The 23,993-nt window shown below is 45.4% G+C and overlaps 1 protein-coding gene across 8 annotated transcripts; it reads left to right on the top strand.

The window, feature by feature from the left end:
* Positions 1–1,161: 1,161 nt before the first annotated feature.
* Positions 1,162–23,979, top strand: PHC1 (polyhomeotic homolog 1). Of its 8 annotated transcripts, none has more exons than XM_084877965.1 (15): positions 1,162–1,550; positions 4,435–4,592; positions 5,670–5,780; positions 6,987–7,067; positions 7,586–7,735; positions 8,337–8,468; positions 14,691–15,186; positions 16,797–17,572; positions 18,334–18,481; positions 19,408–19,541; positions 20,136–20,250; positions 20,912–21,020; positions 21,481–21,631; positions 22,032–22,263; positions 23,009–23,979. In XM_084877965.1, the coding sequence occupies exons 2-15, from the start codon at positions 4,479–4,481 to the stop codon at positions 23,161–23,163; spliced, it is 2,904 nt and encodes a 967-aa protein (XP_084734091.1). In that variant the 5' UTR covers positions 1,162–1,550; positions 4,435–4,478; the 3' UTR covers positions 23,164–23,979. The 8 variants fall into 8 exon arrangements, with proteins under 8 accessions (XP_084734091.1, XP_084734088.1, XP_084734089.1 ...); XM_084877962.1 differs by having other exon boundaries at positions 1,167–1,550; positions 8,313–8,468; positions 19,330–19,541; XM_084877963.1 differs by lacking the exon at positions 1,162–1,550 and adding an exon at positions 2,377–2,638 and having other exon boundaries at positions 8,313–8,468.
* Positions 23,980–23,993: the final 14 nt, after the last annotated feature.

The following is a 23,993-nucleotide window of genomic DNA, read 5'->3' as shown; positions in this document are numbered from 1 at the left end:
CTAAGCGGATCTCACTTCTACACAAAGGGAACACGTCTGGATCTCCTGTAAAAACAAACCATGCACCGGCTTTGAAAGGCGAGAGTCCAGAGTGGGTTGACAAAGAAAACACCTGGATGGAAAAAGAGATGCGGTGACAGTAATTAGTGGGCTAGGATAACCGCAGAGACACGAATAACCCTCGTTGGTGAATCCACCAGGTGTCCCCGGCCCCTCCTGTAAAAGGTTCCCGAGGGCGATGATCCCTGTGCTGCGCACTGATGTCACCCAACCCTCCAACACTTCGAGTGGCACATGGGGAGAGCTCCCTACCTAGGTGCTAAGTGTCCCAGCGGAAGAGAATAAAAAACAAAAAAACCGGATACATGACAAAGGCTGCTACCGCCTTATCCGATGCTTAGATACCCCCAGATGCAGCCCCATTGTTCTTCCCTTCACACCCCGGTCTTCTCCCTGGATTTTGTCACACACACACACACACACACACACACGTTTACAACCAAGAACGCACAAGGACACACAACCCCTGAGAGGACAGGCTTCGGCGTGTCCTTCAAAGCGAGTGATGGGGGGCGGCGGCTGCTTGGAAGCGGATGTCCTCTCCTGCGGGGTGCACCGTTTCGGCGAGGTCCTTTCCCGCCTTTGGGGGAGCGGTGCAGCCATGGACCCTCTCCCTCCTCCGGCTCCATCCCGGCTTTCCCTCCCGGTCTCCTCTCCCCCCTCCCCTCCCAGCCGGCCGGTCCGGGGCCGCTGCCTGCCCTTCTTCCTCCCTCCCCCTCCTCCGCCCGGGGGTCCCTGGGATGCCTCCCTCCTGCCCCCCATCCCCGGGCGCTCAGAAAAGCACCTTGTTTTCTCCCTTCCCACGTCACTTCCCCGCCTTCTCCCCCTTTTTCTCCGGGAGGCGCCTTCCCCGCTAGGGGCCAGTGTCGTCCCTCCGTCCGCGGAGCCGAAGTCGGAGGGAAAGAAGGAGGAAAAAAAAAAAAAAAAAAAAAAAGAGGAGAAAGGAGGGGACACGGCGCAGAGAGGGGGGAATCCACCCCCCCTCCCTCCCCCCCGGGCCCGGAGCGCGGAGGCCCGCGAGCGCCGTCGCCATGGCAACGGGCGCCGGCAGGAAGCGAGGGACCCGCGGCGGGAGGGGGAGGCGGGCGCCGAGGGGAGGGGGCCGGGGGAGGGGTCCGCTGCCCCGGAAGCACCTCCCCGCCAGCCCCCTCCCCCCGCCCGGCCCGCAGCCCCCGGCCGGCCGGCGGCCCCCACCCCTCGGCCCCGGCAGGAAGTGACCAGGCCCCGAGCGCGCCCGTCCCGGAGGCCCTGGCAGCCCCGGCGGCCGGGCGGGACCCGGAGCGGCGGCGGGCGGGGCGGGGTGCTGCGGGCCGCGCCGGGCGCCTCCCACCCCGCCCTCGGCGCCCCCGCCCCTCCAGGAAGGGGAGGAGGCGAGGGGAGCCCGCCGCCGCCGCCGAGGCCCGACGAAGCCCCCCGCCCAGCCTGGGGTCCCCTCTGCCCATGAGGCGGACGCCCCCCGCGAGCCGTCGGGTGCGGAGCCGGGCGCGAAGGTAACGCGGCGCCCGCGGGCCGGGGAGGGGCGGGCCTCCGGGGGCTCGGCCGCGCGGGGAGGTGGCGGCTCCGGCCGCCGCGGGCGGGGTGACGCCCGGGACCTCCCCCGGTGCTCTCCCTGCCTCCCTCCCTCCCTCCCTCCGCGCTCGGCTCGGGCTCCTCTCCGCCGCTCACGTCGCCGCGCTGGATGCTGTCCGTCCGTCCGTCCGTCCGTCCCCCTCGCTGCTCCGGACTGCTCGCTCGTTCTCTCATTCATTTTCCTCCTCTGACTTTGGCTCGCCCCCCGCCCCCGAGCATGCTCGCTGTCTAGTTATCTCCCCGCTTTTTACGGTCCGCGGGGTCCCCCGGTCTGCAGCCCCTGGACTTCTGCCCGCCGCCCCGCTCTCTGCGCACACTTCCCCGCTCACTCCGGCCGGCGCGGTCCCCCCTTTACCCCCACGGGGTGGTGTCTGGTTTCCCTTTGGAACCCCGTTTTTCATCAGGGAGCTCCCCACACCCAGGGACCCCTGGGCGTCTGCTGTCCCTGTTCTCCGGGTGACTTGCATTTCTTTGGCACCGTCTTCCCCCGAGCCACCCCCTTCCCATGCTCCCCATCCTTTCACCAGGACAGAGTTTTTTATGCTTTGGGAAATCGATTCCCTCCAAGGATACTCTGAGCTCAGTCAAGGCCCGGTACCCGGTCCACGTCTGTGTCCTTTCCTAGCCCCTCTCCAGGGGGATCTGTGCCCCTACCCACCCGCCCCTACTCACCCAGGTGCTCCCTACCTTTCAGGGTGACCCGTGGGCCGGCTCTTCTGGGGACCTCTGTGGGCCGGCTTCTCTCACTCTTTTCTTCCCCTTTAATTCGGAAAACTGAAATTCACCGTGCCGCCCAAACTTTTTTTTTTTTTTTTTTTTTTTTTTTTGTCGTTTTTATGTTCTGTGCTCGCTTTTGCAATTCCAACCTTGGTCGCGGACGACTCGGTTTATGTGCCTTGGGAATGCAGGAATTCTGGTTTTGGATAACTCCCCCTTGATTTTTATCCGAGACTCCAAAGCCGGTCCCTTTCCATCTCTGTAGTCATGTCACGATCTGAAGACATTAATAGTAAGGATTGTATTGGGGGGTGGGAAGAGGGGGGGCAGTGAGGGATCGATCGTATAGTTTATTAGCATTTTCACCTATGAATGTAGGAATTCGTGTCCCTCCCTAGCTAGTGAAGGGGTCTCATGTCTCGAGTCCAGGGAGCTAAGCCCCGTCCGTGATCTATACAACTGTGCGTGCTGCCTCTAACCCTTACCCACTTTTTTTCTTCACATGCTGATAATGAGGATTCATGGGTCTGTATCTGTTTAGTGCTTTGATATTTTGGCAAAAGATGTGGGGAGAAGATAGACTGGAGTGGAAGCTGCTATGCTTTCTCCTTATATTCATCCTGGGTTATTATACCCAAGTTTTCAGTGATATTTGCTATTTCTAAATGGAACTGAAGCGAGGGGTAGTTCTTGGGGGGTACTGATGCGATCAGGTGATATTGGGAATGGAGTAACAAGAAATCTCCCCAACTCTGTAGGCCACGCAGTTTGATTTTATTTACTTTGTTTGCTTGTTTTGGATGCATTCATTAAGATAAACCCACCATAATAAAACTGTGGACAAATTCTGGCTTGATGTTTACATTTGTAAACCAAAGAGTGCTTTGCTGACCTAATATTTCTAATGGCTCCTATTCCTCAGAAGTACAGAATAGAGTGTCCAGGTTAAACAAAAGAGAAAACAAGAATGAACAAAGACAAACCTTACCATTTAGTGCTGCCTTGGAGGCATACACGTCTTCTTGTTTCTTTTTTATTTATTTATTTTTGCCTGGTTTTCACCCATGAGTGTTAAGTGTACACCCCAGAGGGCAGATTGTGATCATTTTAATGGACTAAAAAAGTTGAATCTTACTCTCTTGCTGGTTTTTATTACTAACTATTTAATGTTTAATACCTGGGAGTCATTTGTTAAAATGACGTATTACACTCAGTTGTGAAGCCTTTGCAGATGGGGAAACTGAGGTACAAGAAGGGAAAGTGTTTGTTAGTAACCTGAGCCGGGACCAGGCCTGAGGTGTTATTAGTAACCTGAGCTGGAACCAGGCTCTCTGTAGCCTGGCTCTCCCACCTCCCGGTTTTATGACTTTCCATGATGTATTTAACATATCTGTATCCTAGGCCCCCGCCTCCATAAAATGAGGACAGCGAGTACTCAGACTGAATGATACTGCCTTAATCACACACCTTTTTTTCTGGTTTGAAGAAGAAGCATGTGCTGCTTCTGGTTTGTAAAGGCTCGATACGTCCTAGGGCACCTTCTTTAATTTCAGAAAACCTCATTTCCACAGTTGTCAAGTGGGGATGTTATTATTTACCTAAGAGCACTGGGAGAAGTCATGGATGTGAAGAGAGAGCCTGGCTCCCTGAGGGGAGGCACCGGGCTTTTCAGTCACTGGTCACGTCGTTAAGATGATGCTGATAAAAATGAGATAACCATAAGTTTTAAGCAGTACAGATAAAAAACGAGATAGCTACAAGTTTTAAACAGGAAGATTTTAAACTGTTACAGAGTGTTAGGGGAATGTAAAGTGGTCTTAGTATTATGAGGCGGCATTCCGGCTGTTTTATGTAAATGACAGCTGTGATGGACTAGGAAAAGGTTGTTTCTTTTGAGATACTGCATAACTTCAAAAGAGGGTTTGTGGCGGGCAGAGGGGAGGAAGAGTGTATTGCAGATTTGGTAGTTATAACACTAGAAATTGTGGATTATGGAAGAAGAGGAAGATTCTTGTCTCTAATTTGAATAACGTGTAATAAAAGTTTGAGATCAGGTGTAAAAGTTAATCCTATGCTCCTTTTATCCAGGTCTTGAGTCAGAGCGCCGGCCGTGGGGCCCCTGGACCACTGCCATGGAGACTGAGAGTGAGCAGAACTCCAACTCCACCAATGGGAGTTCCAGCTCCGGGGGCAGCTCTCGGCCCCAAATCGCTCAAATGTCACTGTACGAGCGGCAGGCAGTGCAGGTGAGGCCCAGCTCTGAGGGGCTGTGATGTGTGAGCATTGGCTTGGGGTAGGGAGGGTGCTGGGAGATAATTGCCCTTAGTTGCTTTCCAGAAACCTGGGGGTGTTAGATTAGGTGATGACTAAGGTCCCTGCTAGCCCTGAGAATCTTAGGAATTTATAGCAATTTGAGCAAGCAGACAGAGAATGAGATTCAGTCTTTAAACTAAAGTGTTATTTTTTTGTTTTGTTTTTATACCACTCAGGACATATAGCTAGATTCTAATCATTTCTCTTCATGGATTGCCAGGCTTTTCATCTTCAGTCTTTTGTGTAAATCATTCTGAGTAATGGGATGTAAAACTCTTTAGATTAAAGCTTTACTTTTAGACAAACAGTAAATCCCATGTTTTTCAAAATCTGGGAATGGGCCTTTTACTTAAAATATTTAGGTGGCTAGAATAACTATGCACCTCATAAGAATAGCTCTAATTATTAGAGAATATTAATTAACACTAAAACTGAATTACCAGTATCATGTTTATAAACACCCATCAGCATTATACTGATATAGATATTCGAAAATGCCAGGTGTTTGAAAATTTTACCTGATAGAATCTTTCATAAGCTACTACTTACTCTTGTTTTTTCACCCCTTCCAACCCCTTAGGGCTCTATTACCTCTATTGTACTCCTAGAATATGGTCTTTTATTTTCTTCTCTTTACATTAATTGACATCTCATTGATTTTTATCCTGTCTAGTCCCAATTCTTTTTCTTGCTGTATTATGTATTTCCAGATTCCATTTTGGGAAATAAGCGTCCATGTGAGTCACACTGCTTTACTTTTCTCTATGTACAAGAATAGAATAGAGCATAGCAGAATTAATTGCTTCTCCACTTTTTGAGGATTACTATGTGAACTTACTGGTTCTCATATAAACAAACTGGACAAATCAGAAGTTGATGACTTAGCCAGACTCCCATCTTCCTTTGTTTCTCTACTTGCCACGAGTCCCTTTCACAGGATCACAGCGATCTGTGTAGAATAGGGGTTGGGGGTGCGTCTAAGTGGGCTGATCTCTTCTCTCTCCTCCTAGGCTCTGCAGGCTCTGCAGCGTCAGCCCAATGCGGCTCAGTATTTCCACCAGTTCATGCTCCAGCAGCAGCTCAGCAATGCCCAGCTGCATAGCCTGGCTGCCGTCCAGCAGGTGAGAGGTCAGCAGCCAGCTGGCCCAGGAGGGAAGGGAATGGTGCTACAGGTGGCTGGGGGCATAGGGCAGCCTCCACTGGGCCACGCTGGAAACGTGTCTCCTCTTCCGTGCTCCTCCTGGAGGAGGAGGAGTGGAGCTTAGCTCCAGGGGTTGCAGCAAGAACTGTGGAAAACTCCCCTTTAGAAGTAGGACGGCCATGTCTAGACCTGCACTGTGCAGTGTGGTAGTCACTAGCCAGGTGTAGCTTATGAGGGCTCAAGGTGTGGCCAGTTCACATTGGGGCTGTGCACTGAGAATTTGGATTTCAAAGACTTAGTAAGGACAAAAAAATAAAATGTCGTAGTCGTTTACATTGGTTACATGTTGAAATGAGATACATTGGCTTACATAAAGTAAAGTGGAAGAGGGTAGAGGAGGATAAACGGTGATGGAAGGTGACTTGGCTTGGGGTGGCGAGCACACAATACAGGATGATATGTTACAGAATTGTACACCTGAAATCTATATAACCAATGTCACCCGAATAAATTTTATTTAACTAATGCCACCCCAATAAATTAAAAAAATTATAGTATACTTCTCCTTTTTCTTTCTTTCTTTCTTTTTCTTTCTTTTTTTTTAAAAAATATATTTTATCGATTTTTTACAGAGAGGAAGGGAGAGAGAGAGAGAGAGAGTTAGAAACATTGATGAGAGAGAAACATCGATCAGCTGCCTCCTGCACACCCTCTACTGGGGATGTGCCCGCAGCCAAGATACATGCCCTTGACCGGAATCGAACTGGGGACCTTTCAGCTGACGCTCTCTCCACTGAGCCAAACCGGTTTTGGCTCTTTTTCTTTTAAAAAATGTGCATACTAGGAAATTACCTATGTGGCTCGAGTTATATTTGTACTGGACAGCTCTGGGTTAGGTTTACCAGGGACTCGTGATGTGACCTGACCAAAGGTTCTTCCACCTAAAGAAAGTGGGAAGACAGGATGCGTGGCTGTCCCAGGAGGGTTACGTGGGAGTTGTTGGGTTAACACACGTGGTAATGTGAGGGTTATTGGCAGAGTGAATATACTTGTCCTAGCTCCACAATAGGGTCCCTCAGTTCTTATTGGAAATGTCTGTTATGTTTTGTGCCTCTGATTTATTACTGGGAGATTCACAGCCTTTTCCTTTGTTGCTTCTGCTCTTATTTTCTTTCATCCCTAACAGGCCACCATTGCTGCCAGCCGGCAAGCCAGCTCCCCAAACGCCAGCACAGCACAGCAGCAGACTGCCACCACCCAGGCCTCGGTGAGTGCTGCTTCTCCCCACGCAGCGGCTTCTCTCACTGGGTCTTTGTCTCTGGGTTAAACTTTGTGCGGCTGATCTGGGAGTGTGTATTGAGCCATCAGTGGTATTTACTGCCCTTAGGTAGAGAAAGTTTATAAAAGGCAAAGTGACCAACTTGGATCTGTATTCGTCTTAATGAGGAGGTGTAAGAAAGGAGAGAGAAAATCCTGGGGCAGAAGAAGACATGGTGAAGGGAAGGGGCTAATCTCTGGGCCCTTCAGTGACAAGTAAAATTGGTTCCGTTTCGTTCCTTTGCCTTTTCAGCTGTTAACGCCAGTGGTTAGGCCCAGTTTGTTTACTTTGGTAATAGCCTGGAGTGGCCAGGATGACAGTTGCGGATAGGAAGGTAATCGTTTTCCCCTGACTCTATGAAAGTGAGATATTCTGTTCTCACTGGGCCACTCTGAGTTTATCCGTCATTTACATTTCCTTTTATGTCTCCTAAATCCTTAGTCCTAGTTCCTTTCTGTATCACACAGATCAATCTGGCCACCACGTCGGCCGCCCAGCTCATCAGCCGATCCCAGAGTGTGAGCTCTCCCAGTGCCACCACTTTGACCCAATCTGTGCTACTGGGGAACACCACCTCCCCGCCCCTCAACCAGTCCCAGGCTCAGATGTATCTACGGGTAAGCCACAGACACCACTGCCAGTGACCCAGGGGCATAATGGTTTCGTCCCTGGCTAGGACTTGAGCAAAAGTGATTTTATTTAACCAGTTACCCACCTGGTTTAAGACAAGCTGATCTACTTCTTCCTTACTTATGCTCAGTATTCACAGGTAGCCTGCACATTACATTGAGATCCCACGTTAGGAGATGTTCACCTTAACATTGGACTACATTAGCATCAGATACTCTGATCTTTAGACCTGTGGCTCAAGTACACAAATCCTGAGTGTTCTCTTAGCCTATCTACTTACTGTACATAAATACTTGTTCTGAAATTCTCATTGTCTCAGCTTCTTTCATGTTTGACTCTTGGTTATCAGCCTGTAGTTTTATACACATTCCAGGTTTTCTTCTGGATGAATCCTCACATGTGGAGAATAAGGGCCTCCTGGGTTGGTGTGGAAAGGGGCAGGACTCCGCTGTTTCGTATCTTCTGTTTATTTTGTCTTGTGGTCCTTCCCTTCCATTTCTTCTGTCTTTCCTTTTTTTCCTCCTCTTGTTCTCTTTCCTCTGCTCTTCCTCCTCTCCTTGCCAGCCACAGCTGGGAAACCTATTGCAGGTAAACCGGACCCTGGGCCGGAATGTGCCTCTAGCCTCCCAGCTCATCCTGATGCCTAACGGGGCAGTGGCTGCAGTCCAGCAGGAGGTGCCATCTGCTCAGTCTCCGGGAGTTCATGCAGATGCAGATCAGGTCAGTGCAGCATTGACCTGTGGACGGGCACTGGGGAGGATGAAGGGAGCGACCGCAGACTAAGGCCCACCCCCTGCCTCGTTACCACTTTTCAGGATTCTTTTTTTTTTTTTTTTCCCCTCTTTAATTTCTATAGAACTTGAGTCTCTTACAACTTTTGAGTTATTTGAATTAGGAAGGAAAATAGATTTGACTGAGAATAGCCCTCTGGATCCGGGAAGTCTTATTTTTAACATAGGGCAGATTTCCTTAACATTTTTTTTTTTTTTTTTTTTTGCCTTTGATGGCTCAGTTTATTCAGGAAGTCTTTATTTCTCTCTCCTTTCAGTACTGTCTCTGGAAGATGAGGGATGGTTGGGGGAATTCTGTTCCATAGATGTTAAGCTGACATGGCTGAGTTGCTGGCAGAATATTTGATTCCTTCTCTTTATGAGTTCCTGTAGCTCTCTCTGCTTCTGCTCACAGTGTAGTCCCAGTGAAATCTTTCTCACCATTGCTTCTCACCATGCCTTATCTCCCTGCCCCCAAATATATATATATAAAGTATTAGTGTTGTATACATATTTTGAGCCTGAATTTTTTATCTTTTATGAATGGGATATAAACTGGGATCTCATAATACTTATTTTTATTTTAGTTTATCAGTTAGCAAGTAAATATTGAGTTTTCTATTCATGTGCTCAGATGTATACTAGAAACTTAGGAGGACTGAGAATAAATATGTGTCAAGTCTTTATAAAGAGCTTGGAGAACAAAGAAGTACAAAAGTAAATTGCTCTAACTTTGAGTGACACAAGTAGAGAAGCGTTGGCTGCATTAGTTCTCACTGACTCTTGGGCTACTTGAGCAAATTTTTGGAAGAGGGGTATGATTTGATTTGGAGTAAAAAGAAAACTGGAGACAGAACAGTAATGTGTAAAGGCATAATTTCACATACCTGACTGAGTTGTGGTAAGTGGATTAAGAGGAGATAGCATGCTTGATGGTAGAAAAGGTCATTGTTAGGGAGAAGTCTGAAAGCCAAGTAACTCCATAGGTATCAGGAATCATTGTTGGTTGTTGAATAACTGATTAATAGGATAAGGCAGGTATGTTAGAAAGAATCATCTAGAAATATGTGCCTGGTGAAGAAAGAGAAATTAGGGAACCTACTAAGAAGTGGTTGGGGTCACCCTAGCTGATTTGGCTCAGTGGATAGAGTGTCGGCCTTCAGACTGAAAGATCCTAGTTTCCATTCTGGTCAAGGGCCCATGTCTTGGTTGCGGGCTTGATCTCTAGTAGGGAGTTTGCAGGAGGCAGCCGACTGATGATTCTTTCTCATCATTGATGTTTCTCTCTCTCTCTCTCTCTTCCTTCCTCTCTAAAATCAATTAAAAAATATTAAAAAAGAAAAGAAAAAAGAAATGCTTGGGGTCATTTAGTAAGAAGGTAAGACCTTTGTTTTAAACTCTGGCAATAGCAGTAGGATCAGAGGATGAGGTTGAGACTGCTTCCATATCCAGTTGTTTCATTTATCCATCTACTTGTTGAGGTTCAACATGTGGAGGGACAGAATAGTGGTTAAAAATGTGAATCTGATGTTAGGCCCAGATTCCAACTTCATGATTTATTATATAACCCTAGGCAAATGACCTAACATCTTTTGGCCAGTTTCTTCATATATAAAACATCTACAATATTATAAAATATCTACCTCAGGCTGTATTGTGAAGACTAAATGAGTTGATATGTATAAGTGTTTGAACAGCCTGGACATAATGAGTTTTCAGAGTGTAAACTATCATTATTATATATCAGACATTTTTTAGCTTGAATGCCCATGAAAGTCATAATTCCGAGACTGATGGAGATTACAAATCACTGAAGCACCAAACATCGAATAAATAATCACCTGGATGGTTTGATAATTGCTTCATTAGAAATACTGAGTGCTCTGAGATGAAACCGGTTTGGCTCAGTGGATAGAGCGTTGGTCTGTGGACTGGAAGGTCCTGGGTTCGATTCCAGTCAAGGGCATGTACATTGGTTGCGGGCGCATCCCCAGTTGGGGGCGTGCAGGAAGCAGCTGGTCGATGTTTCTCTCCCATCAATGTTTCTAACTCTCTCCCTCTCCCTTATTAGAAAAGAAAGAAAGAAAGAAAGCAAGTACTGAGTGCTCTGAAAGGGAGTTAATGTACAATAGCTTTGGGAAGGCCTCCCTGAAAAGGTGACAGTTAAATTGGGTCTGTAGAAGTTGGTCAGGTGGAGACATTGAAGGAATGGTGAAGGCAGAGGAACCTCATGTCCCAGGATCCTGAGGAGGGAAGGAGTATTATATATTTGAGGAATTGAAAGAAGACCTGTGTTCCTGAAGTTTGGCAAAGAGGAATGGAGATGATGTTGGAGATGGTCAGAGAAACCTCATCTTGCAAGACCTTGGATGCTGTGTTTGGAATATGGAGCTCTATCTGAAAGGCAGTGGGAAGCTTTGGAAGGATTTTAAGCATGGAAGTGACATGAGAGATTCCATTTTTGATTTTTTTAAAAAAATTTTCAAGATTGTTGACTCCTCTATGGAAGATAAATGGGGATGGTTTGAGTGAATATGAGAAGAGCAACATCATAAATGGTAGATGCTGAGATGGACAGAAATGAATAGATTTGAGAAAAACTTAGGAGGTTATTAAAAAAGGAGAACTCATTCAGTGGTAGAGGGTTGATGGAGATGCCTGAGATGAGCTATGGCATTGCAGAGATTTGGCTGGTAGTGATATTTTTTAGATGAATGTTAGAGAAGTGGATTTGTGGTGAAGTTCACTTTTGGATATGCTGGCTTAGAAGGGCTTGCTTCCCAGAAGAAGACACTGGGTCAGCAGTTTTTATGTGGTGCACGAGCTCTGAATTGGAGGTAAACATTCAAGAGTAGTAGGCATATAGATGATAATTGAAATCAGGGGAGTGTTTGAAATTTCTTAGGGATATGGTATGGATTGGGAAGAGAAAAGCCTTTCAGATGGAGCCCTGAGGGTTAGGATGAGCTCTTAGAAAATAGAGCAGTTCGAGCCGAAACCAGTTTGGCTCAGTGGTAGAGCGTCGGTCTGCGGACTGAAAGGTCCCGGGTTCGATTCCGGTCAGGGGCATGTATGTTGGTTGCGGGCACATCCCCGGTGAGGGGTGTGCAGGAGGCAGCTGGTCGATGTTTCTCATTGACGTTTCTAGCTCTCTCTCTCTCTCCCTTCCTCTCTGTAAAAAATCAATAAAAATATATTAAAAAAAAAAAAAAAAGAAAATAGAGCAGTTCGAGGTTGAGTAAAGGGTGATGGCTGCCTAAGGAGAGAAGGAAAGAGTGACTGATAGAGACAAGAAACATCTGGATTGTGTGTCACGAAGACAAAGGATCAAAATGGAACAAGAGTGGCAAGGGTCCTTCATCAAGTGCAGTAGGGATGGCAAGAAAGAGGGAGCCACCGACATTTATGAGAGCTAGTTCAGTGGAGTCATGGGGTGAGGCAAATGACTGGAGAGTGGGAATAGTTGCAGTGAACGTAAACCGTTGTTAGGAGTTTAGCAGTAGCCCGGCCGATGTGGCTCAGTGGTTGAGTGTCCACCTACAAACCAGGAGGTCACCGTTCAATTCCTGGTCAGGGCACATACCTGGGTTGGGACTCAATCCCCAGTGTGGGGTATGCAGGAGGCAGCCGATAGATGATTCTCATCGGTATTTCTGTCTCTCTCTCCCTCTCCCATCCGTTCTGAAATCAATAAAACATATCTTTTTAAAACAAAAGAAAAAAAGTTTAGCAGAAACAGGAAAGAGGATGAAACTGGGGGAGGGGAAGTGAGGTTCCAGAATGCTGATGGAAGGGAGCCAATAGAGGAGAGATTGAAGGGATAGGAGAGAATTGATTATATAAGTTTCTTGAAAAGTAGGAAGGATAGAAGGAGAGAGGGAGAAGTAAGGGTGCTTTTGCAGCTGAATGTGTAGGTTTGGTGGTGGAATTGTGAAGCATGCTCATATAATGATTTTATTGTTCCCACTGGGGTGGCTGAGAGGGGAAAGAGGAAGTGGTTCTCATGTATAGGGAAAGTAGAAATGTCTTAAATAGCCATTATGGAAAGGAAGCTGACTAGAAAAAAAGTGTATCATTGCCAGATAATATTAAGTGCCCCAGCACCCAATCCTGATGATTCTTGTAAACCATGCTCTAAAGCTATCATCTCTTCTTCTTTCCTCCTACTGCCTGAATCCAGGTTCTTTTCATTTTTTCACCTGAATTACTGTACTAGTTTTCCAATTGACTTCTTGACTTCAGCCTTTCCACATTACTGTCAGCACAAGTTTTCTTTGAAAGTATATGTTGCTTTTTGCATTTTAAATTGAACTTCTGATATGCAGAATTTGATAAATCATAATCCTTCGCTCATGACATTCTCATTAATGGTCCATTTATGGTGCACTTTTATTTACTCAGTAAGTTTTAATGATACAATAAGCAACCCCAGCTTCATCTACTGCCCAGAGTGAGGACATTCTGATTCCTTCTAGTAAATTCATCCTTCCTTTTATTGGATTTACATATAATAGAGACATTTTTATAATGGAAAATTTTAAACATATAAAGATATGAATCTCTACGTTCTTACCATCTAGCTTCAACATTGATGAACACATGGCTAATATTTTTAGGCCTTTCACACACACAGGTGTGTACACAGGGGTGGGCAAAAGTAGATAAATAATAACCATAAATAATATAACAAATAAATAATACAAGAATAAACTTTTTATACTCACAACTATAAACCTACTTTTGTCTACCCCTGTGTATAAAAATCTATAAAAAGTACATATTTTATTTTAAAGGTATTTGTGCTCTTCTCAATCCATAAGGTGCTGTATGCAATCTTTGAGAATGCTTTCTTAATAGCTACTGTCATGATCCATCCATATTGTTGTATGTCAATGTACTTTATTAATTTTCATATCCAATAACAGTCCATTGTGTGAATATAATATAGTTCATTTACCTTCTTTTCTGATAATGGCCATTTGGGTTGTTCTAGGCACTTGTTACTATGAATAGTGTTGTTGTGAACATTTTTAAATATACATACATATATATATATATATATATATATATATATATATATATCTCCAGTTATACACAGCAAGGATTTCTCTTCAGGAATTCCTGGAGTATAGCATGTGTGAATGTGCATTTTAGGATATGATGCCAAACTGTTTTCGATAGTTGTACTGATTTCATGTACATTTCCATCAGCAATGTTTAAAAGAATGATTTCAACTGTAGATTTGATCATGTTTATCATGATTAATATTCTTCAATAATCAATTAGGTACTCATCATTCCTTCTCTCTATTCATATTTTGGAGAACTTACTATGTGTCTGGAACTGTACTAGGTGCTGGGAATGCAACAATGAAGACAATAGATACACGTTCTGTTTCCAAACTGAAGTTCAGACTCTCTTTATTTTAACACACCAAGTCCTTCATGATCTGGACCTTTCTGCCCCCTAGCATCAGCCTTCCTTCCTAGTTTCATTTCTTGCCACTCAATGAAATATTTATAATTTCCAAAAATGCTGTTCTTTTTCTTTGCTCAATGGTCTTGCAAATGTTACCTATATCTTCAAACCCTCACCTTCACTATTACCAATTGGGCCTCAGGTCAAGCATCACCTGTGTTAGGAAATCCTCCCTAATCTTTGTATTCTGAGTTACTCTTCCTATTCTGGGCTCCCACAGCACTTTGTGCATACCTGTGCATAGTGTCATATTTATACTGGTGATTTTCTTGTCTTTCTTTTCTAGTAGAAAGTACTCATTAATAGCAGGGATTGTGTCTTTCATCTCTGCATTCCCAGTACCCAGTGTAATACCTGAAGCATAGTAGGTATTTGGTAGATATTGAATGAATGGATGAATGAATAAATGAATGAATGAAGAGAAAAGGGAAAATCTGAGACATTTTGAAGGAATAAATGACTGTGATAGATTTGAAACTGAATAAAGGAGACTGAAAAATAAAATTTGCTGTAAGTTTTTCCCTGGTGACTGGAAAGCCTTTAATGTATATATTTGGGAAATGGAGCATACAAGTTGAGGTGGGCTATGGAATATCTGTAGCAGTCTTTGCTGCTTCTTAATCTGTCACTGAAATCTTTGACCCTAGTGCCTCTTATTCACCTTTTCTCAGTCCTGTTCTCCTTATCTTTCAGGTGCAGAACTTGGCAGTGAGGAACCAACAGGCCTCAGCCCAAGGACCTCAAATGCAAGGCTCTACTCAGAAGGCCATTCCTCCCGGAGCAGCTCCTGTCTCCAGCCTCTCCCAGGGCTCTAGCCAGGCCCTCGCTGTGGCTCAGGCTTCCCCGGGGGCCTCAGGCCAGTCCCTCAACCTTAGTCAAGCTGGCGGAGGCAGTGGAAATAGCATCCCAGGGTCCATGGGTCCAGGCGGAAGTGGCCAGGCCCCTGGGGGCTTGGGGCAGCTGCCTTCTTCAGGAATGGGGGGTGGTGGAAGCTGTCCCAGGAAGGGCACGGGAGTGGTGCAGCCCTTGCCTGCAGCCCAAACAGTGACTGTGAGCCAGGGCAGCCAGACAGAGGCAGAAAGTGCGGCAGCTAAGAAGGCAGAAGCGGATGGGACTGGTCAGCAGAACGTGGGTATGAACCTGACACGGACAGCTACACCTGCTCCCAGCCAGACCCTTATTAGCTCAGGTAAACGGTCACTTCTCATTATGTCATTATTCGCAGAACCATTTGAAAGCTTTAGAATACATTTCTTTTTTTGCCTTTTTCTTCTCCTTCTCACATCACCCTTGATCATATTGGTCCAGGGAGCAGGAGGACAAGTAGCAGAGATCTTTTCTGTTTCCACCAGGCAGCAATCACTTTACAAGTTGCCTTAGGCCCTGAATTCTCTAGTTTACTTTCTCTACTTATTCATTTACCCAGTTCTTATTCAGTTGCATACTATGTTCTAGGATGGCCAGGTTTACATCTTTGAAAAATAGATCCCCTGTCCTCATGGAGCTTAACAATCTCCTCAAAGGATGAATACTCTCCTCATCCATGTTTAATGGTGGTTAGGTAGCCCAGTGTAGAGCAGAGGAGGTATAAGTGTCCTAGGGCACTTAGGACTAACAAATAGAGCCCTGGTTTAATATAGTCAACTTGTGCCTGGCTGGTGTGGCTCAGCATTTGAGCATTGACCTATGAACCAGGAGGTTACAGTTCCATTCCCGGTCAAGGCACATGCTCGGGTTGTGTATTGGATCCCCAGTGTGGGGCATGCAGGAGGCAGCCGATCCATGGTTCTCTCTCATTATTGATGTTTCTATTTCTCCCCTTTTCTCTCTAAAGTCAATAAAATACACACACACACACACACACACAGTCATCTTACGATCATCTGTGTCAATGATAAGGGTGAAAAAGAATAGATAATAACAACCCCAAAGAGTTTATACTTGCTTTCAGATTCTGATTAGATATAGTTAGATATGTGTACCTTACTTGGTAATGTTTTTCTTTTTACTTGGTAATGTTTAATTTTACCTTCCTTATTTCTAGCACTTTAGTTGTTGTTACAAATGGATAAGTTGTTGCTATGGATAATTTATTTATGAAAGTTAATTATCAGTTGTATTACTAATAACTTAGTATTTACATACTATAGCAGTTCTGTTTCCAAAGTGCTTTCATAACAGATATGTCTTCTGGACAATCTGGTAGGCGTATGAGGGGGGAAGGAGGTTGTCAACTCATTTTCAGTGGTGGAAACTGGGTAAAGTCAGAACCTTCGGCTGCCTGCTCCTGACACTTCTCATGGTGGGGACCTAAACTGAGGGGTCTTAAAAACTAGCTTTCATAGAAAGATGTTGGTATATTTACCTCATGGAAATTTATTCTTCAATGACAGTTACGTGTTTCTAATGTGCTGGGCTGGATTTGAGGGAAGTAAAAATGAATAAAACATGGACTCAGCCTTGAGGAACTCAGAGTCCATTGACATAGAAGATGGGCCAACTTACCTGAGTTCAAAGAAAAGAAAAGTTAGGTACATGTAAGAAATTACTGGAGGTCATTAAGCGATTGAACAAGGGAGTTCTCTTGAGATCTTTAAGATTAGAGATGGTAATATCTGGCAATGTCTGACTCAGGAAAGAGAATGAATGAGGTGATCTCTTAGGTCCTTCTAGGTTAGATTTCAATTCATTGTGTGATTCCAAAACTGTACAATTTGGAAAGGCGATTTTACTTCCCATAATGATGATTATTTTCTGCTTTTCTTCCTTTTTGTTTCATTCTGGGCATGGTTCCCATAGCCACCTACACACAGATCCAGCCCCATTCCCTGATTCAGCAACAGCAACAGATCCACCTCCAGCAGAAACAAGTGGTGATCCAGCAGCAGATCGCCATCCACCACCAGCAGCAGTTCCAGCACCGCCAGTCTCAGCTCCTCCACACAGCCACACACCTCCAGCTGGCCCAGCAGCAGCAGCAACAGCAACAGCAGCAGCAGCAGCAAGCCACAACCCTCTCTGCCCCTCAGCCCCCACAGGTCCCTCCTACTCAGCAGGTCCCGCCTTCCCAGTCCCAGCAGCAAGCCCAAACCCTGGTAGTTCAACCCATGCTTCAGTCTTCACCCCTGTCCCTCCCACCTGACCCAACTCCCAAGCCGCCCATCCCTCTCCAATCCAAACCACCTATCGCACCGATCAAGCCGCCTCAGTTAGGGCCTGCTAAGATGTCAGCTTCCCAGCAGCCACCACCCCATATCCCTGTGCAAGTCGTGGGCACCCGACAGTCAGGGACAGCCCAGGCACAGGCTTTGGGGTTGGCACAGCTGGCAGCTGCCGTGCCTACTTCCCGGGGGATGCCGGGCACAATGCAGCCCAGTCAGGCCCATTTGGCCTCGTCGCCACCATCATCCCAGGCTCCGGGTGCGCTGCAGGAGTGCCCTTCCACATTGACCTCTGGGATGACCCTTGCTCCTGTGCAGGGGACAGCACATGTAGTAAAGGGTGGGGCTGCCTCCTCCTCACCTGTTGTAGCCCAGGTCCCTGCTGCCTTCTACATGCAGTCTGTGCACCTGCCGGTGAGTGATGTCTGATCGTTTGGAGGGTACTGTTACTTTTTTTTTTAATTAAAAGAAAAATTTATTGGTTGGTTGGTTTAAGAGAGGGGGGGGAGGGATATGTTGCTACACTTACTTATGCATTTGTTGGTTGATTCTTCTATGTGCCCTGCTTGGGGATTGAACCCACCTACAACCTTGGCATGTCAGGATGACATTAACCAACTGAGCAACCCAGCCAGGGGGGCACTGTGGCTGAGTAGAATTGGAGCTTAACTTAGTAGGGGAATGAAGAGTTTAGAAGGTATTTCTTTGTTCCTTTTGTGTGAGAGAGATGAATGGAAACTTAAGATACTGGTATTCTTTTTGTAAGAGAAAGTGATGTTAATGTATGTAATATCTGAACTTCATACTCCTAAATCTGCTACTGAAGACTTTCTGCATTTTGGATTTGCACTAGGTTAGGTCAAGATAGCTGTGGCCACCTAAATAATCTTTAGAAAACAACAGTTCTTAGTTGGGCCATATGAATCCAGGGTCTCCAGGCCTATGTCCGGACTAATGAATGTTGCTTTTTCTTTTGTCCTGAGGTGGAAGTTAAACTTCTTGGGAATGACCAGGAATTTTAATGTACTGTCAGAAGTATACAAATTGGGGAATCTGGAACTAAGGAAATTTTCTCTGAAAACAGGAAGTATTTTCAGAGAAAATACTCCCTATTATGGTTCCTTATCTTCCTTTACTTATAACTCTTGTTTTCTTTTCTGTTCTTTTCTTTATAGGGTAAGCCCCAGACATTGGGTGTGAAACGCAAGGCTGAGTCTGAGGAGGAGAGAGATGACGTCTCCACATTGGGTTCCATGCTTCCTGCGAAGGCGTCTCCGGCAGCAGAGAGCCCAAAGGCCATGGAGGAGAAGAGCGGCTTTGGAGGTGAGAGGCTGCCTCCGGCAGCGCTGTTGGAGTACACAGAGATTACCATTCCGAGTGAGGGTGCTGACAGACCGTAGAGTATGGGTCTGAACTTGATGGACAAATGAGTAGATTGAGAAAACGAAATCCAGGGTGAATGAGCAAAGGTGAACATGCAGCCCTGCTGGTGTGGCTCAATGTGGATTCGAGGGGGCATGCAAAAAGCAGCTGATGGATGATTCTCATCCTTGATGTTTCTATCTGCCTCTCCTCTTCCCTTCCTCTCTCTGAGGGAAAAAAAAAGGTGAACATGTATTATTGTCGAAGATTAGGCTGGCTTGGCTAATACCGTGTTTCCCCGAAAATAAGACATCCTCCGAAACTAAGACCTACTTACAGGTTTCCTTCTGAGTGAAATATAAGGCATCCCCCTGAAAATAAGGTCCCCCCTAGGCTAAACATGAGAGATTTGGTTCACTGATTCTGAAAGAAATGGAGTCACGAGAAATTCACCAGGAAATTCAGGAATTGGATTGTTATGATGATGTTCCAGAAGATGATGACATGATTGTCATTGAATAAATGAGTAAATTCTTGATACTGTAGGATTCACAGTTTGTCTGGTTTGTATTGACAACTACCATACTACCGTACCGTATACAGGTAATAAATTCCCTTTATTTTCATTTAACAATAAACGTGTACCGTATTCTTCTTCATGGAAAAATAAGACATCCCCTGAAAATAAGACCTAGCGATCTTTGGGAGCAAAAATTAATATAAGACACTGTCTTATTTTCGGGGAAACAGGGTAGATGGGTCAGTTACATTATCCCATATCTGTCCCTTAATTTGTGTTTATTTTCCAGAAAAAGTTGAATCAGTGACCAATGTGAATGCTAATACCTCAAGCAGTGAACTAATATCCTTGGCTCCTGCCCCATCAGCACCACCTCCTACACTAGCCATGGTGTCCAGACAGATGGGCGACTCAAAGCCCCCACAGGCCATTGTGAAGCCCCAGATCCTCACCCACATCATCGAAGGCTTCGTTATCCAGGAAGGAGCAGAGCCTTTCCCGGTGAGGGCGGGGCCGGAGGGTGGGACTTTCCAGAGGGGGGGCTTGGACTGACTTGTCTTTCAAATGCCACTAAAATCTGAAGGCTCAGAGCTATTTAGTTACTAGAGAATGATTCAGTTTTGTTGTTCATTTGGTGAGTTATAAAAAAAGGAAGGGAAAAAGAAATAATATGCGGACCAGAAAATGAAAGTTTTAGGAAGAAGAGAAGAAAAGGCCTTAAAAGCTGTAATATTCTGTTAGACAAACTAGGTTTGGTTTATAGTGAAGAGAATTGTGGTAGAAAGTTAACGGACTACCCTAAGTACCACGAGTTGCAAAACTAGAACGTAGGTATCCTGACTGCTAGTGCATTCCCTCATCTTAGGAAGGAAAGGACAGAACAGGGAGCCGGGGTAAGAATCTGTTCTCGTGTTTGTCTGAAAAAAGCCTGGTTTAGGCTCCTGATTCCTATATTGAAAATGATTCTCTCTGAACCAGACTTGACCCTTAGCTTAGGAATCCAGGCAAAGGCATGATGGGGAGAAGTGCTGGGGAAAGCTGTGGAGAAGCAGAAAGGAATTAGGCCAACTTAACTGTGACCCTTTTCTGGGACAGGTGGGCTGTTCTCAGTTACTGAAAGAGGCTGAGAAGCCTCTACAGACGGGCCTCCTGACGGGGCTGAACGAGAACCAGTCCTGTGGCCCGCTGGGAGGGGACAGCCCGTCTGCTGGTAAGTGTTTACTTATTGCCCCACCTGGGGAAGGAGGCTCATGCAGATGTGTTCGAAGACTCAGTATTAAATAGTAATCATCCATTTAAAGTGGGACTTATATAATGTGCGTCCAGACAGACACTATATCACATCCTAGAATATGTAGACCATACAAAAGGAATTCCACAGGATTAGGGGGAATTTTGTCAGGCTAAAATAAGCTGTTAAATTGTTTGCTTTAAGGGTGTATTTTTCAAAAGATAACCTAAATAAAATAGGATATTTCTAAATTTCCAGTTCTCTTGAGGTTTTATAATCTATATTAAAGACTCTTACTTACATTTCCTTTCTGCTTTTGGGAACTTTGTGGGAGAGGGATAACTTTCTGGGCATTAGAAATTACTTCCTTTCTCCTGTTCAGAGATGCCATCTTCTTTGAAATCTGAGAGTATGAATTGGGATAAAATTAGTAATCAAAATAGAAATAGTCTAGCTTAAGGATAGGAAGACTAAAATGAACATGCCTTTATGATCCCGGAATTTGAACTTGATGCTTTAGGGTGGTGTAGGCCTTTGGGGGGAAATTCGGAGAGTAATTAGAGTCCAGCTCTGGGCCTACTGAGGGTTTGAGCAGCAGCAGAAACCCATGGCAGCTTTCGAGGGATGCCTTGTTTTTCAGAGCTCGATAAGAAGGCGAATCTCCTGAAGTGCGAATACTGTGGAAAGTACGCCCCTGCAGACCAGTTTCGAGGCTCCAAGAGATTCTGCTCCATGACTTGTGCTAAGAGGTACTGGAAGCTCCCCCTCCTCACCTTCAGCAGTGGTGTTTTTTTTGTTTGTTTGTTTGTTTTAATATTTTATTGATTTTTTACAGAGAGGAAGGGAGAGGGATAGAGAGCTAGAAACATCAATGAGAGAGAAACATCTACAAGCTGCCTCCTGCACACCCACTACTGGGGATGTGCCCGCAACCAATGTACATGCCCTTGACCGGAATTGAACCTGGGACCCTTCAGTCCGCAGACCAACGCTCTACCACTGAGCCAAACCAGTTTCGGCAGCAGTGTTTTCATCTAAAATTATAGCCCTTCCCTGGGATCATCAGTCTCACAGCTGATCCTTGAGTGTCTCCTTTGCTTCCCTAGTCTTCTTCAGATCAGCTCTTAAAATACCAACTCACCTAAGCCTTAGGGTAACAAGGTAGTTTTCTGTAGCACCTTTGATCTCCTACATGTGCCTGATCTGTAGGTATAATGTGAGCTGCAGCCACCAGTTTCGGCTGAAGAGGAAAAAAATGAAAGAGTTTCAAGAAGTCAATTATGCTCGTGTTCGTCGGCGTGGACCCCGCCGCAGCTCCTCCGACATCGCCCGTGCCAAGATCCAGGGCAAGCGACACCGGGTGAGCTGCCGTCCCAGGGCCAGCTACTTTTAAAATGGCCCTAACCAGTGTGAGATCAGAACTCCGGTTTTGCATTGATTACCTTACTCCAGATTTCAAGATTCTGACTTGTTTTTTCTTCTCTCCTCTGATTGCTGGTTTATGCATCCATTAATCCTTACATTTGAGTAGGGAACATTCTAGATCATTGGTAAAAGGGGAGAATCAAGAGTGATAGTTTATACTTGGAAGGCACTTGAGAGTAGACAGGTGACTGGACATTTGCAAATGAAGTACAAATTACTTCACTGGTGATAAGATTCAGTTTTCTTCCATGCCCGACATGAGCCCAATGCAGGGTGGTTGGGGAGAGCAGAGGAAACTTATTCATGATCTCACTGTTTTTCGCTTTTCTTTATAGGGTCAAGAGGACTCTAGCCGGGGTTCAGATAATTCCAGTTATGATGAAGCACTCTCTCCAACATCTCCTGGGCCTTTATCAGTGAGAGTGGGGCATGGAGATCGAGACCTGGGGAACCCCAACACAACTCCACCTACCCCAGAATTACATGGCATCAACCCTGTGTTCCTGTCCAGTAATCCCAGCCGCTGGAGTGTAGAGGAGGTGTATGAGTTTATCGCTTCTCTACAAGGTACTGAGGGCCTATCCGAAAGAACTCGGGTCACATATGTACTTAGTTTTCCTGAGCTCTTCGCACAGCCTTGAGAACAGGGAACATAACTGACTTTTAAGCATAGAGGCTTGAAGGCTATATTTATATTTATTCAACTTATGTGCCTATAGGCTGGTCAACTGATTCCATCTGGATTGTCATCCTCTGTTATGTCAGCAATGTCAGTGTTTTTCATCTCCTATGATTCAGCTTTCTTACCAGTAATTTTTGGATAAAGCACATTTTTATGTGCGACTGTGATACCTACCATGGATAGACGACTTTCAGTGGAGAAGGAGCCATTGTTGCTCCTCTCTTCAAAGCAGGGATGTTTATGAGCTATTCTTGACAAGGATTTTCTCCAGAAATCATCCTGACCTTTCTGCTATTTGTTCGAGTTCTGTGCTCTTGAACAAGTGTCACAAAGGCTCATCTGAACCTTTCTTGCCAGTGTCAAACATTAATTTTTGTTCCCACCGTTCCCCCCACCTAAGGCTATTTTGAATGGTTATTTCTATGGTTAGAACCTAGTTTCTCCATGATCTTGGCTTTCTTTTAGCCAGTTGCTGATTTCCCTTTCTTCCAAAGTTTATCTCAAATCTTCATACTACTGAATTTAGGACACATACTTTGGGATTAACCATTGCTGTTTGCATGTTTTTGTCTCTCCCTCCTATGTGGTGCTACCATATACTTTCTCATACATATTCCCATTTTCTTCTAGGCTGTCAAGAGATTGCAGAGGAGTTTCGTTCCCAGGAGATTGATGGACAGGCCCTTTTATTACTTAAAGAGGAACACCTTATGAGTGCCATGAACATCAAGCTGGGCCCAGCCCTCAAGATCTGCGCCAAGATCAATGTCCTCAAGGAGACCTAAGGTGGCCTTCTTGCACAAAGCAGCCGAAGGCAGACACTCTCCATTGTCCAGGCTGTCACCTGCCTGGTGCCTGCGACTTTACAGGGAATAAATGACTTTTCCAATTACGTGAATCTGTGGAGGGGATTACTAACAGAGTGAAGGAAAGCGCAAGAATTGGTTGCTGGTGCTACATGGTGGAGCTTGGACATTTTCTCTGGGTTCTACTTCATTTTCTAAAATCTTTACAGTTCTTACCATTTTCATCTATCCTATTCCAATCTTTATATAAAAATGAACTCTATAGAGAACAAGTACTGCTCAGCCTTTTCCTGGAGTGGAGTAGCCAGGGTCTTAGTTCTCCAAAATGCAGTATAGTAAGGCAAGGAAATGGGTGGAAGGCAGGTGCACCTCCGTAATGGGAGGAGGGTTCTTACAGCTTGACACAAGCGGTAAAATCCAGTACTCCCTCTGGATTGTGACTGTAGCTATGGCGATTTTCTTTGTCATCACTCCCTATTTTTTCTCCTCCATCCGTGGCAGGCTCACCAGCTAGTGTAGGCACGGCTGGCATCATTCTGATTTGCTGCAGGGACTAAAAGTGTTTGGCATACATGTGGCTGTTGTCATTCTTCCTGTACCCCCCCTACTTCCTTCCAATTTATCTGTTGTCTTCTACTTTTAGTTCCAACTCTGCTGTGTCCTATAGCTTTATAAAACAGGAGTGTGTGGAGCTGAGGTCAGAAGGATAAATGCCTGCCCTAGGCGCTATTCCTTATACAACAAAAATATTCAATATTTTTTTCCTCTTCAGTAAAAGGATAAAAATTGGTCTCAGTTGTCTTACTCTA

This window comes from Pipistrellus hanaki (genome assembly GCF_964339955.1).
Source record: "Pipistrellus hanaki genome assembly, chromosome: 3".
NCBI lineage: Eukaryota > Metazoa > Chordata > Mammalia > Chiroptera > Vespertilionidae > Pipistrellus > Pipistrellus hanaki.
This window is presented reverse-complemented; position numbering and strand designations above follow the sequence as displayed.

Bases quoted from the DNA above. Each gene is read 5' to 3' on its own strand.
- PHC1 (XM_084877959.1), top strand. From the start codon at position 2,614: ATGTCACGATCTGAAGACATTAATA. The intron at 5,781-6,986 runs GTGAGAGGTCAG...CATCCCTAACAG, and splicing joins GCCTGGCTGCCGTCCAGCAG to GCCACCATTGCTGCCAGCCG. The intron at 22,264-23,008 runs GTACTGAGGGCC...ATTTTCTTCTAG, and splicing joins GTTTATCGCTTCTCTACAAG to GCTGTCAAGAGATTGCAGAG.